Consider the following 15,624-nt stretch of genomic DNA (forward strand, 5'->3'; position numbering starts at 1 on the left):
AATCATCGATATTAATAAACCTGGACTACCAATCTGTTGAAAGAAGTAACGAATTTTGACAATGTTTCACTGAACTATATACACAGCATACTTAGTCATTCCGAGCCAATCAGAACACTGAATCGGGAGTACCAGTTGACAGAGAGTTCCTCAAAAGTTGACCCCTGGACAACTGGCCTTCGTTCATATTAACGCCGATCGTACTCTATAGACCTTTCTTATAATGACGTCAAACGCGGAAAGTATGATGTTACGAGAAGTTTGATTGGCTCGATAGTTTTGTGGAGTTTGGCGTCATTATGAAAAAAGGTCTATTGCAGCAGCCGAACATGTTCGCCGCAACGGAGAAGTAGCCCGTTGAGAAAACCTGGGTCGAAACTTTAAAAACGTTAAGCAGTAGTGCAGCGCTTTTAGAAGAAGGTGAGATCACAATGAAAAATTTCTATTAATTAATCTACCAAACTTTGGTAAACTATGAACACACTTGACATCCTATCTTCTTTTCTTATCTTTAGCCTCACCCCCCTGGCCTGTCCTTAGGTTGCACTCTGGGTGTGGTCTTAGCAACGACATTACGACGCTATATTTGAAATTGTTCTCAAACGGATTGCATTGCAAGCTGTCTCTAAATGTTGTTGCGTACCTAATCGTTTTACTATTGTGGTGGTCGATCGACTCACCGTCACCTCCTGGGCGTCAGCACCGCAACCTGACAACTCAAGCTTGGCCTTGGAGTTGGAGTGGAATAGAACAGTGGAAGAAAACAGAGAAATAGGTAAAAGTGTAGCAATTCTTCCAGTATGATAAATATTGAAACTGGTGGCTTACAGGTTATTTAGATATTTGACGTTCAATCATCGGAAAATGAAGTGACTGAACACGTACACAAGAAAATAACCGCGCGAGCGGAAGGAATCTGGCGGCAAGTTCAGTGAAGCGCCAACGTCACCTTCGGAAAGACTCAAAACATGGAGTACAGATAGTTTTAGTTCAGGTGATATATTCTTCGTTTGCTGGCCTTTACATACGTTTTATAGTTTGTGTATAAATTTGATTTAAATAATTGACTTGATTTTGTGGCAGAGTGCTCGGAATGAGCTTCGTCGCTTAGCTTTTCGAGTCGTAGTTGGGAAGAATTATGAAGGGATATGAGTGATCAACAACCCTCACATAGCACTGGTGTGGACGACTCTACTAATGTTGCTCACATCGTAGAAGAAAAGCCTGTGTGGAATGCATCAAAAGAAAGCACTGACCTTGAACAGCCATCGGTTAGTATCGATACAACTGTAGAACCAAAAAAGACAACGAGCTTTCAAATCACAAGCATAAAATCAGACTATGATGTCGAAACTAGACCGGATGAGGGTTATTTATATGGCGAGCAGCATAGCGCCGAAAATGTTGGGGTATTTGAACAAAACAATAGCACGTCTAAGACTGATACAACAGCGATCAATAATGTGCAGCCGAAGAAGAAAATCTCATTTCAGGTAACGAGTATTGAGCCGAAAGAAGGTCGGTCTCGCGGTGATAGCAACGGCTATGATGATTTAGACGAACTTAATGAAAGTGAATTCCTTGAGGAGGAGGAGACAAATCTTGAGTCTACTTTAACACATTCATCTGGCAATGGAAACGGTACATCGCGGTTTAAAGTTGTAAAAATTCCGCGTTATGACAGTAAACCGTACACTAGGGGTCGCTGGAGATGTTGGGATTTCGTAAAATGCCCACCGCCTTCGGCCGAACAAATTCTAGCAGACCTACCGGGCTACAGTTCAGACCTTAATGACAGAGTGGAACACGAAACTGTTAGTTCAACTCGAAATTTACTTGATTCTAGCGTAAGTAGTGGTGCTATTTCTAAACCAGCGGACACTAACTTTGAGCTGCCTTCACAAGATGGACATACACGGGCGAATACAGTCGGTGAAACTAAGTATTTTGACGAAAGAAACCCTACAACAAATGCTGGCGAGCATGCCGGAAACCCAGGTTCCTCAAAGCTAGATAACAGCGGTAGGGATATGATCATAAATAATTCGTCTGGACCAGAGAATTGCGAGAATTTGACAAACGAATTTGTGGGGGCCCTGGCAGACGAAGCCACGTTGAGGTAAGCTTTGAGAAATTGTATTTTAAGAAACCTACGAAATGTTTGCAATCAGAGATGGGGTTTGTTTTGTATCGTAAACGTGTTATGATTGTCATGTGTTGTTTAGAGCAGACGCTTTCCTCGCGACTGCAGCGAGGAACACAATTATGGTTAATTGTAACGGTTATTTTCCATAACAAAAGCGATCTTAATAGAAAAGTTTATCTGTGTATATATTTGCAAATTCCCTTTCACAACATTTGAAAACACGGTTGATGTCTATTGCACAACTAAACACATCAGTCGTTGCATAAATGTGTTTATATGGTGAGTATGCCAAGAACTCGAAGAATTTGGTGAAAATGTGTAAAAATCCACTCGATTGTCATATCTTCATAAATAATCTATGTACAAATAAAGCAGCCTAAGTTGATAATAAGATTATTTTTTATACATATATATACAGTCAGTATCTCTCTTCAAATTTCAATATTATTGAGGTGCGGTTATAAATATTCAGTTAACACAGTTTGTTTTGATTATTTTATGTCGTTTTCTGTGATACTCAAAATATTGGCATTCGATTTGTTTATTTTGTCATGACTTATTTCCTGTTCAGGATATTGCAAAAGTTTTTAGCTTTTTTTGACATAAAATTATTTCGTTGGCATTGCAATTTACGTCTAATGTGCGAAATTTGAATGTGTTAATTTTTGGTGGTATTAAATGACTAAAAGGAACAAGGAAAATTCGCAGCTAAATTGCAGTTTTATTTAGGACAATGTAAACACAAGTTGTTTGTCTTTTCAACTTGAAATATCTTTAGTAAACTTTTTAAACTTTGAAAAAGCAATGCTACTGGCAGTCCATAATATGCAACTTGGGCTATCTGAGGCATCAATGAAATGCTAGCTGTATCTGGTTTACAAGTACACTATGTATGTTATATTAATTGAATGTTTATATGATTATATTGGGTCTGGTCTGCTATATTAGTACATCTGCATAGGAGGCAGAAGTGCATGCAAGAAAAATGGGACTATTTGCTTTGCAATGACATTGAACACTAGTTTGGTTTATTCAATAGAAAGTAACATTTGCTTGCATTTGTCAAGAAACCTTATAACCAGATAAACCAGATATCATATCCTGCGTACAAACTTCTCTCATGCCTGACAAATTGTTCATAGAGACAGCATTATTTTATCTTTACTGTTGTTCTCACAAATGATAATCTGCTACTTTTTTTCTGAATTTATTTGTTATACTTGCAATTAAAAAGTAATCATTCTTGAAATAGTTGAGATTGTCATAGCAGTATCCATTAGTGTTTTTAGAACTGTTTAAAATTGTCCATACTTTGGTCTAACCTATTTTTATAAATTAAACCTGAGTCTTACAGTTTCCCTTCATTTGTTCACTTTCATTGCCTTTCAAGCATTTTTACTATGTTGAAAAAAAATGCAATCTGGTGGAAATTGATATCAAGGCTGTCTACAACCAGTTGCGTATGGTTATGCAGTTTGAGTAGCATACTAAAGTTTAAAGCATAAGCCTAGGCGTTCTAGAGATTGGTCACTTTGAAGGTCTACTGCCAACCTTTAATTTAAAAACAATATAATTAAAGAGCAACAACAACTGGCTACAGTAAGACCATTGTAACTGCCTATCTAAAATGACCTTGCAACAATGACAGATGTGGTATCTATTTTTGTGCTCTTGTCTAGGCTTTGCATGTGGTCTGCAAGTTTAATAGTTTATCCATTAGCATTGGACACTGTGGTTGCAACTGTAATCTTATCTTCTATTGTGGGCACATCATTACTCTTGATTTCAATTTGCATTTCAAACATTACTTAGAGCATTTGTTGGTATGTTCATTGCCAAGTACTGAGCTCATCCAGTTTGTTCCATTGTTCTATGATGACACAATAATAAGTGAATCAGAACTTTTGTATTGGAAGCTTCATCATCCACATCTTTGGAGTGGCAAATAAACATTTCTGGTCACTTTGTATGCAATTTGAAATCAAGGGTAATGGCTTTAATAACAACTGCTTGGTCTGTTATATGCCCTGAAAATCTAAATCCATTTTGTAATCATCCTGTACCCACTTTAAAATCTCATAGCAAATATATACTACATGACCACACAATCAACAACTTTGAAGTGAACAGTTGGCATAATGAATGACTTAGTTGCACATAAACATTTGGTAAACCTCCACACAATTTTTTAACAACATTGAAAGCTTTTAAATGTCAGGAAAAGTTTAAGTCTTCAAGTTGGGGTGGCAGTTTTAATTGAACTACCATTTATACTATTTCTTTTAGTACTAAAAGGTTCAAGTAAAGTCCAGCTACAATTGTCCATGAGACAGTTTGACAATTGTGCTAAGACTTCAAAATCTAATAAATGTTTAATTGTTCCCAAAGGTTACTCTCTGAAGATGAAATAGTTGCAGAAAAAATTAAAAAGGCTATGGTATGTAAATGTTTTATTAGATATATATTCTTATACAGTAGGTAGTACATATTTACACTATTATCTCGTGTCATATTATATTTATAGCCTTTAATCTTTTCATCTAATTTTTTATGTTGTTGTTATTCCAAGAAACAACAGACTCTTTTAACTCGCCCAACTATTTTGCTTATTAAAAATATGCCATTTTCATGGAAAACTTTTTGTCTCAGGGCCTCTTGATGTGATCTCGCCTACCGGGATAATTTAACAACTTTTTAAGAAAATGATTCTCAGGAGTAGTACGTTATTATCCTGCTGATGAACAGCATCTTAGATTGTGTCTCTGCTGGCTTCGCAAGTCTCTTTGGTTAGAATTTTATCCCCGCAAGCGTGACCATACAAACAGCTCTTAAATATTGATTGATTTGTCAGAAAATAAGATTTAGTATTAGGATAGTTGATAATAGGATTCGCCTTTTTTACATTGCCCAATAATACGAGCATTTTTAATACTAACATTTGTGTACCAGCGTTACCCTAAAGTTGTTGGAAAATTTGCCCACCCTCAAATTTGCCTCCCACTGACCGAATGGTCTATGAAATATGGCTCCCCTTTTGAAATTGGCTAGGCTATGTTGTAAATATGTAGTGTGCAATACGTTGTGAATTTAAATGTGACCATTTAAAACATGGTCGCCATTGGCTTCATAGTATAGCGTGATACAGTCATATCAGTTGACTTTACATGACGAATCAATATTACTAAAGTGGATATGGATTATGGAGCAGCTCAAGATTAAGGATTTTCTCCATGCAACCAGAGTATTGTGTAAGGAATTTTACCTGTGTCCTTTGTCAAATCATCTTCCTTTTTTAAACATTTTGTAGAATCAAGTTGTACAAATAAAAACTGACCTTTCTACAAGACGTCAATGCAGATGTGAAAAAATTAAAACAGACAATCCAGCAATTAACTAGTGAGAATCAAAGACTCAAAGGGGAAAGGGAAACTCTCAAACAAGAAAACGAGACGCTAAAACAAAGACTTTCGGCTCAACCAAAAAAGAAAATAATATTTAATCCATCGATTCTATCTGTAAGTTGACAATATCAGTTCTTCGGAGCAAATTAAATAGTTTTTAAATGTTGCAGTTTACGAGAATTTCGAAGAGATCAGCGGTTCAAGTGGCGAAGATATGTGGTCTCTTTAAAACATTTGCATATAAGGATATAAAACCAGATTTTGTACAGTAGAACGCTGTGCAATATTCGAGTTGTGGACAGCTACAAACGAAGCACGGGATCACTTTCTCGACAAATTATCAAACTGCAACTTTTGTAATAGTCTTTTCTTGCGAGATCAGTGGACCAGTGACAGTGTAAAATATTTCCTATGAGATTGTTAAATTTTCAAAAAATCGAATCTATTGGCACATGTGCCGCTCACATCGTGTTAAAGGGTCTTTTCTTCATGCATGCAAATCAGCAAAAAGTACAATGGCGCCTATGCTACACAATATTTCTGTTACATATTTCAAATGTTTCAAATTTCCAATGTTTCCATCGGTACTTACGTTTCCGGAAGCTGTTGTCTTCCGTTCGAGTTATTTTGCGATCAATGACAATGTATACTTTGCCAAAAAGGGCTAAAATTACATGCCATTCGGATAAATTGAACGGCGAGATGGTGCTGGACTAAAAATACTATTGTATCACGCTATTTTTGAACCGATCTACATTTTTATATATAGCTCATTCATTTATAAGGTTTTTCTTTCAATACCCTAAAGCTTGAACTCTAAGCACGCAAGGGATGACGGGTGTTACCTAGTCAGATCCCTAAAGTCACTAAGGCTGTGTGCACACGAGCGTTGTTTCCCAGCGTTTTCAAAATCGTTTTTGTCTATTTTAACGTTTTGAGTGGACTCCTGTCCACAAGATCCAAGAGGATAATATGTTAAATTACCTTCAACTTCTATTGTAAATTGACGGTGTTTGACTGTCTTCTCCGCAGGCCCTCGTTGTCTCATGGGAGGGTTACAAACACGCTGGCTCTCAAAATGGTAAGCTTCCAATGAGGCAACCAAGGCCTGCGGAGGAGGCTGGGCAGTTGAGACCGTTTTAGCATAAAAACGAGGATTAAAACCCTCGAAAACGTCACCGTGTGCACATAGTCTAAATCGCCCTCGAAGCATGTGGGTTTTCTGTTGTGAGTTCCCATACCTCCAAGTCAAAGAAGCAATAATCCATCATCTCTCCAGCACGCTCAGAGTTTAGGGTTTGGTGATTTGTAAAGCAACTGTCATTGAATTAGTTGTATACTTGTAAACTGCAAACTACAGTTAACTAAAACAACTAACTAAAACAACTAAAAATGAAAACTATAGGTGCCAATTCTGTTAAATTTTCGTTGGCAGTCCTATGCATTCATGCTTGCCACCGACTGCGAGGAAATTCCTTCCTTCATGCTAATTGTTGGTGATTTTACTGACATTTGAGGGCAGAAGTCTTCTGCAAATGACACCGAGTTTCGCATTGTTTCAGTCCTTCTCAATATTCTATTTTTTTAAAGTACTTTGAAAACCCAAGTGATGTTCATAGCCATAGGTACATCATATTTCTCAAAATCAGTATTGGATTAACACGTGTTTGAAAATTGATATGCAAGCAAGCCCATGTAACTCTCCATTCCTTACACTTGGACTTGACCGCCCTTTTAGATTTTTTGAATAATTTAGTGTCTTAAGGAACAATAAACACAAAATAAATAGTAAATAGGTTGGTATTCTGTTAGCGTGAAAATTACATTAATTCGAAATTAACGGAATTTCGTAACACAATAAAAATTACTGAATCCTTGTATCGCATTATCCATACCGCAAACAGCACTAGTTCTTACAGTAGCAAACTAGTGAACTCTATGAAATGAAACGATAACTTGGTCGCCATCTTCAAAGTTGGGCGACAATGCCAAACCATTCTTGTTTTTTGTCGTCACGTTCGACATCGCGCGCGTGCTCCTTCCCTGAAGGCTTTGGCTACGAGTTTAGCCGATTACTGAGATTGACCTCACGTACATTTACCCCTGCAAATTCAGGGGGTACAGGTAGGGTTAGGTAATTTGCGAGAAAATTATGCCCTAAAATATCCCTAGAAAACCTGCCTCGTAGAACAATCAACCTCGTACCCAGGGAATTTTACCTCCACATTTAGGACAGCCTAGTCCCAGGCCTTGTAAACGCGCGTTGTTAATTATGTAGGGTAGCCCGCGAATAAGCCCGCGCTGAGAGGCTTAGGCTCCTAGCACAAAATGTTGAGATTTCAAAAATTTGGGGTAGTGTCGCAGCTCCTCGCAAAAATGATTTTCATTGGCTGAACTTTACAATAAATTCTGTTTTAACCAATAGCATAGCTTCGTTCTTTAGAAAGCCATAGAAAAGCATTATCCAATTGGACGAAAGCTTCCTGATGCAAATATTTTGAGATTAGTATTGCTTCAGAAAAATTTTCTTACAGCCATTGTGAATTAAGAATTATTACTGACATTTTGTGCTAGTCCTCTGGTCCCCTCCCGCGCGTTCAAACCGGTGACGTCACAAGAATGCAAGGCACGCTAAGGAGGACTAGGGACTAGTCTGCACATTTAGGACGACGTCAAAATGCTCTCGGTACGAGGTTGCCTAAATTGGTTGCCTGACAACAAACTCAAATAATCTTGTGACGTTGCTCGTACAGGTAGGAATCAACAGTAGTCCTGATGTTTGAAGATTTCGCCCTGGCTGATCGTCAAATTTTGGTAAAATCTTCATTCATCACTCATTTTATTAATTACAAGAAAAAAAAATAGGTATGCAATGCATACATGTGGGTAGCCTCCAAAGCATTGGCAAAGATTTTCAAGTGTTGTTCGATGTCAAATGACAGGCCGCAATAATGGCGTGAAATCAACTGCATGATGCTTAGTTTTACGTTCTAATGCTATACGCAAAGGCAAAAATGGGCTAGTTTGCTAGTTGGATTCAGTTATAACAAAGTAGACATAAGAATAATCAATGAAATACCAATGAAATACCATTTCTGCGATTAATTTATCTGAAAGTTGAAGCCAGTTTACACCGATCAGACTGACAAAATTTCGGCTGTGCCCAGTCTCTTTCGTAGATAAACAAACCCGGCGGACAGACATGCATCATCGCTCATCGTTTTTTGCGTGTAGCATAGTGGTTAGCCCGCAAACGGGCTACCCACAACAAACCTGGAGGTTTGCCCAGATCATGCCCAAACCTCCAGCACGGAACCTCTACTTTTCAGAATATTTAGAAGCCTAAAAATGTAAATTTTGCCGCTTGGAATGTCGCCAGACGCTCCTTAAACGCGTCCTCCCCCAAAGCCAGGGATCTCTCCCTACTTTGGCTTGCATCTACCTTGAACACATATACCCGTAAATTTTAACACGGCAAAATGTTTATTTGTTCTCAAATTATCCCGTCAATCGGAGAAGTTTGTTTTTGTCTCCGTTGTCACGATGCTTTACGCATAATCAGAGAAGCCTTTCTATCATCAACATTTCGTCTTCATGTAAGAGAAGAGTTTTTGTTTCCCTCACGATTTTTCCTCCCTCTGGTCAGGCGGTGTCCATTTCAGGCAGTTTGGATCAACTGCGCCATAATTTGGCGGACGATTTCTTATTTTGTCTTGATATTCCTTAAGAATGTCCTATATGTAAGAGATGAATAATACTAAAAATCAGTTTTCCACAGACGATACTTCCCCACGGAGCAACCATTTCGAACAACTGTACAGTAACCATAGTAAATTCGCTTTGCGAAAAAAACGCTTCATATAGCAAACAACTATAAGTAGATCCGTACATCTTTGGATACATGTCAAAATGCATGATATACAAGATAAAAGTTTTTCAACAGAGCTAGGTTTCCTGTTAGATGATAAAAGAGTATCACGAGAATGACATTATTACATGAAGGGTTAACCGGTACCATTTTACGTTTCATTACAAAACAAGGTTCATACTTTTCTACGCCTATTTTCTTCCATGCATAAAATCTTTTGATTCATGAAATTCCTAAAACGTGGAGTTTTTTTAATATATTGATTTTAGATCTCAAAACGGAAAATACAAAAATCGTAACAGCCGAATGGTAGGTAAGCGCGTATTTATATAATAATTTTACAAATAGTAATTTGTAAAATTTGTACAATTTTACAACCACCAATATAGCAAACATGCAATCATACTTTTGGCGCGTAAAACGTCGTTTGACATGTGACATTGCGAATCCAGTATATAGTGTAAATACGCAGGGCCTAAGAATTCTGATTTTTACATATATTTAAAATAAGCGATGTGAAATTAATCAACATGCTTTCTGAAGCACGTTTCAATAATCCTTACAACCGTTTCAATGTTGCAGAGAATCTTCGCTTTCAACCTGATATTGCCGTTCCATTTGCGTGGTTAAACCGCTATCACGATTCAGCTGCTTTCCATATCAGTGCACGAGAAGCTGTGAAATTGCCTTTTTAGCAACAAAAAATAGCAACCCGGTCGTAGGGTTGCATACCTTTTGACGTGCATTGCACGATGGACATTTCATAATTTAATAATAATAATAATAATTTATTAATTTATATTGCGCAAATATCAATATACATTTCTTCGCATATATATGCATGCGCTTCATCGAGCTGCCTGCGTCATAAATCGTGAGCCCTCTATTAAGTTTACAGCTATAGACCGACTATATTAAGTATATAAAAAATGGATGCACACAAGTACGACATACTTCACGTTTCAAAATAATATGGCTGCCTTTCCAATACTTGAGCATTCCCAGATATTGCAAAGTACTGATAAGATCAGCGGTGTTAATTCCTGTCAGTGCACTAATGTCTAAAAGGAGAACAAACACCCGTAGACTAAGTGGAAAGGCTGGGCTAAGTCTGGTGAAAAATTTTTTAAAAAAATCCGTTGGGATTGCAGAGATAAATGTGAAAAATTATCCTAAAATAAAAAAACAGGGCCGGAATAATTCCGCGCCGATTAAATTTGGCGGATTTTTGCGTCTAGGGAGGGAATATGCTCATACCTTTTATAGAGACAGCGTCATCATTGTTATCGTTCAGGAATCCAAGGACTATCTCGGTCCAATAACTTCTGTAACTTATCAGACCAAGATCTGATAAAGGTCTCTCAGGAGAGCCTGTTTTACACTCAGTTCGCGACAATAAGTAACCTTAAACGGAAAGCAAATAATATCAGACGTGTATAATTCCACTCGAAATTAAGACCCTTTAAAAACCTTTAGAATTTACCTACATCGAGTGAAGTGCCACAAAATAGTAATTAATTCAACTGAGGTGGTATAAAATCATTTATATCACGAGACAATTTTTAACGAAGTATAGAAAGAAGCAAACTCCGAAAAGCAATTCTTATAAGGCATACAAAAGATTAAAAACTATTAAAACACAGGCAGGACAGAAAATTCTGGTGAATTTATATCCATGTTATATTCTCAAACCGTTTTTTAAAATATTATTTTGACTATCAACAGAATTATTTTCTATCTTGTTTCTCAGGAATTGGCAATCGTTCTATATATGATATATGGATAAAAGCGATTGGAATATTTAACTTATATTCTTCCCCGGTGATTACTTACGATCCTTTTACGTTTTTTTTACATCATCTAATAATTCTGGAAAACCAAGATGCTGGTAAAGACAACATGCATATATGTAATATCCCCTGATGCTCACAAGTAACAATATACACTTAATATATGCTCCCGAGGGAAAGAGTGGGCTTTGAGTGAGCTTTGAGTCTGAATGTGTGTACAATAAGTGTTTTGTTAGATAAGAAAAAAACATGCATGTTACACAACAATTTTATTTAAACTTTTAAATTTTTCACTTGTTTTCCGCATTTATTTAAAATCATGTGACTACGAATGAACCAATCACATTTAAAATACACAGCACCTATATAACAACATGCATTTTTGCACTTACTGAACGCGACCAACATTTTTCCAAACCCACGTCGCATATACGGTGGGAGGCATAATATGCAGGAAACGTTGTAGTTCAGACGGGACTTTTTCTCCTAAAATAGCATAAGAACGCGCTATTATAAACAACGAAGGCGATCGAAGGCGGGTTCGGAAATAAAACGTCATTTTACCTTTGAAAAATATCCAACTAAATGGCATCCTGTGTTATCACGTTGCGTCAGAATGTAAAACAGAAAAGGTTCCACGTCGTAATAGAGGGTTTTATGGTCCAAAAAAAGTTTAGCCAGCAAGCAGAGGTTTTGACAATAGGTCTGAAAGAATGCCAATAAAATATGTGTAACGACTATATATGGCGTGGGCCGCGTGGCGTCCACCAAATGGCTACCTTTTCTTTCTTGCCGTCAACTTCGAAGAAAGAAATATTCCCTTTGCGATAGATTTCATCCCCTGGCGGGTAACGCCACGTACACTTTGCCTTCATAAAAAAATGAAAACATGTTTGGTGTGTGTTAATTCCCGGGCGCGCTAACAGCAGAAATGATTGTACAAGTATCAACTGTCAACTCTAGAGGGCCTTCAATTTCCTTAGCATGTTTCGATATAGAGGTTAACCGAATATATATGGAAATCGTTATATCACAAAGAACGTTGTAAGCTTTTAACTTTGAAACTTGTTGTTCATGCGTCAGTTCAACCAAAATATTTAAAGAAGTTGCGGTAAAATACCAAGTGGACCAACAATTATTTTGTTCAGTGACATCATCACACCCAAATATTTCCACGCACGAGTGCAAGCAAGCATGTGTACGACGATGGTACACCGACAACGCGGACTAGGGCAGATTAATGAAAGGAATTAAGGTCGCGAAGACGCGGAAGCAGTTTACAGATATAACAGCATAATAACACTTACCATGTGTCTTCTTGAGATGGTCAAACTTTTCATGTACTTCAGACAAAATTCGCACACATAAACTTTCGGAAGATGGAAATACTCCTGCGGATAGGGAGATGAGTACCAGGCATCGATATCGTATATACCGAATTCAATACGACGTACATTACAACTTGTGCTGGTTGGTTCAAAGGTTCCCTGACAGAGGAAAAGAAAATGTGTCTAACCAGTTGTCCTTTGAAAAATTATTTTACTAAATTTGATAATCCACCAGAAATTTGTCGAGGTTAACGACTTCGGTGTCTCGAAAACCTGCAGAACGTCTGTAAGAGCAAGGCTTGGAGTAAAAAAAACTTTTACAAATTTTAGCTTGACTGCTCCGTCTTTTCATTTAAAGACGGGTTTCAGTAAATGGAGTGGTCTCACACAAATGATTTTTAAAATACACTGTATGGTCAAAGAAACAATATTCATTACTGAAATATTGTTTCAATATTCGGAAACAATATTCGTTATAATGACATCGACGGTGAAATAGTAAGTATAATTGAAGGTTAGATTTGGAAATATAACACACGTACACTGATACATAAATGCAAAGGGAAATTCGGAAAAACCTGACCAGACGTTTACCGTAGCAAGTCGTATTTGCTGAGCTGCATGGTGGAGAAACGATGTCATGTATGGATCACCTAAACTGTTTAAAAATGTAAATGTTATTGGATGCAAATCTTACCACCATCTTTGCAGCCTTCTCTTTGGCTCTCATGAACATATTAAAGTCGTATTCAGTCACTAGTTCTTTCAAATGCTCTTCTTCCTCTTTGCTAAACGATGATTTGTTGTAATTAGCGGCTGAGATAGGAGTCCTTGTCACCGGTGTCTTTGTTTCACACGTTGCAGTCTTCGAATTCTCGACACGGGGTTTATTTTCATGTCTCTCTCGGCAGCTTTTAGTTTGTAACTTGGATAAAGATGGTACGCTCACTTTAAGCGAATGGGTTAGATGAAATTCGTTCGAAGCTGGAATCTACCAAAAGAAAAAAAGTGTCACTTTCATAAGGACAACACACTATAAGTATGCAGCATAGTCCTGGGCGAAAAAAACAACGGATGAGCTATCTTTAGTATATAATTTTCCAAAATCAACTTGACCAAACCGAGCGCAAAATCGTAATGTTTTGAGACACACAGATTCTCCTGCGAGTCCTCACAATTGTTAACGGGCATAGTTAGTACGTTCGTAACTATAGCGCTTATGAGGTGACAATAGTATGGATGCTAGTTGGAAATAGTATGGAAGTTTATAATATTCATACTATAAATGCTATTTCATATATGGATATAGTATGGAAACAATCTGGGTAAAGCATATTTTCACAGCATAGATGTTGAGAAAATTTGCAGTAGTACGTGTCTAGCACAAGATCTAATATTTCAATCAGTAACATCACACTACAGCAGCAGTTAAACATATTTTAAAATGAGTTCTAAATCTTAAGCGACTCCTAGCTTATAGTTAGTTGGGACATTATGCTTTAACCGCATTGGAATATTAGAAAAAATCATTTTAAAATTTCAAATCCAGGCTTTAACCGTTTCAACCATATGAAAAGAGTTAATAATATAAATGTAATAATATAAATTTACATTAATAATATAAATCTCTGAAACTTCCTACCGGCTTCCTTTGGCTTCGTCTTGTAGGAGATTTGGAATGTTTTTGGAATTTCTTTGGCGAACTCTTCTCCTCTCTTCGCTAAAATGATAAAGACATACATAACTTTGTTGTTCTCAGACAAAATGATTCAGAATTGCACAAGTTGTGAAAAGGACACGATAAAAGCAAAAACTCCACTCATGCAGGACTTAGCTATATATAACAGTGAACTAATCAGCAGGAATCGCATGAAAGTGGCGATGATGAGAAATTTTTTGATAAAAAGAAAAAACGCGGATCGTATGTTGCTGGAAAGGAAGATCTAAAATCAAGCCGCAAGGAATTATCAGAAATGTCTTTAAACCTGATGACTATACGGGTACACTATTAAACTAAAAGAACTCTCCACTGAAAATAACTTAAAAAGTTATTTTGAGTCGTTCAATGGTGAATCAAAGTAGCTAAATTTTATCCGAAGAAGTTTTCGAATATTATGCTTGACAACGAACTTGGGAAGAGTCCGACACACCCAGTACCCTCCTTCGCCATGGCCCTGATTATCAGTAACAAACCTGTCGTTTTTTCTTCTTCGAACGAAGTATAGGACATCCCGATGGCGTGTGATGCGACAAAAGTACACCAGTAGCATGACCCGATCCATCGCATCCCGGCGTCGGGCAAGTTCTATGAAAATTATAATGTTTTCTCCCCTTTTCGCCTATATATGGTAAAATAAAATTTACCGGTTTCTTAGGCAGAAAAGCATATTTGTGAAACATTCTTTTGATGTTGTTCTTGTAAGTGAATTGTATAGTGTAACCCATTTTCATCCTATACAGTTTATATGTTATTTGTAAAAGACAAGTTATAAGTACCTGTTTTTGGTGTGGTTTTTGTTTTCTCTTGGCGAATGTTGCTCTCGTTTTTTGTTGATTTCTTTTTAGGCGAAGTGGAACATTCCTCGGAGAGTTTTCTTTTAAGCTTCTTCTCTCCTTCGGATGTATCGTCTCTGAACTCCCATATGTCAACCAAATCACCGCCATCTCTACCAGATTTGCGAGGACTTCCAAATATCTGTCGCTTTCCAAGGCGTGCAGCATTTATTTGATTCGGTGAACTGTGTGAATTACTACCGTGTTTTGGTGGCGATTTCGTGAATGGTCCTTTTAAACTTAGTGGTCTAGTAGGAGTAGATTGTGAAGTTCGATACGGCGACTTATTAGCCTTAGGCGAATTCTTGATGGATTCTTTTTTCTCAGCCAAATTGCATTTTGGACATATCCATTCCTCTGTCAATGAAAGTTTCGGAAGAAAATGCACATTTGAATGACAGCTGGAAGACCGTATGTCTTAAATTTTTAGCTCTCAAATTGGAGGACCAATGGTCTGAAATTATACTATACACAGTCAATTATGTACGTACATACCTTTTGGAGGTTTATCCAATTGTGGCTTTAAACAAAATGTATG

At 37.2% G+C, this 15,624-nt stretch overlaps 2 protein-coding genes across 2 annotated transcripts; one reads left to right on the top strand and one right to left on the bottom strand.

Annotated features, from left to right (window-relative positions):
• Positions 1–896: 896 nt before the first annotated feature.
• On the top strand, positions 897–5,543 carry LOC114536150. The gene is made up of 4 exons (XM_028557501.1): positions 897–994; positions 1,084–2,119; positions 4,535–4,583; positions 5,454–5,543. Exons 2-4 carry the CDS (start codon positions 1,149–1,151, stop codon positions 5,541–5,543), a joined length of 1,110 nt encoding a protein of 369 aa, XP_028413302.1. The 5' UTR covers positions 897–994; positions 1,084–1,148.
• A 3,406-nt stretch (positions 5,544–8,949) lies between these two features.
• LOC114536151 (histone acetyltransferase KAT7-like) lies at positions 8,950–15,624 on the bottom strand (the record flags this gene model as incomplete). The annotated part of the gene is made up of 12 exons (XM_028557502.1): positions 8,950–9,281; positions 10,370–10,476; positions 10,673–10,819; positions 11,598–11,691; positions 11,770–11,910; positions 11,985–12,074; positions 12,513–12,692; positions 13,231–13,524; positions 14,176–14,253; positions 14,727–14,872; positions 15,030–15,443; positions 15,582–15,624. Coding segments are annotated over 12 exons (1,848 nt in total), but the record flags the coding sequence as incomplete, so codon positions are not given.

Source organism: Dendronephthya gigantea, unplaced genomic scaffold, assembly GCF_004324835.1.
Source record: "Dendronephthya gigantea isolate DGI-Jeju-01 unplaced genomic scaffold, DenGig_1.0 000131F, whole genome shotgun sequence".
Lineage (NCBI taxonomy): Eukaryota > Metazoa > Cnidaria > Anthozoa > Malacalcyonacea > Nephtheidae > Dendronephthya > Dendronephthya gigantea.

Bases quoted from the DNA above. Each gene is read 5' to 3' on its own strand.
- LOC114536150 (XM_028557501.1), top strand. From the start codon at position 1,149: ATGAGTGATCAACAACCCTCACATAGCACTGGTGTGGACGACTCTACT. The intron at 2,120-4,534 runs GTAAGCTTTGAG...TTGTTCCCAAAG, and splicing joins GCAGACGAAGCCACGTTGAG to GTTACTCTCTGAAGATGAAA. The intron at 4,584-5,453 runs GTATGTAAATGT...AACATTTTGTAG, and splicing joins AAAAAATTAAAAAGGCTATG to AATCAAGTTGTACAAATAAA.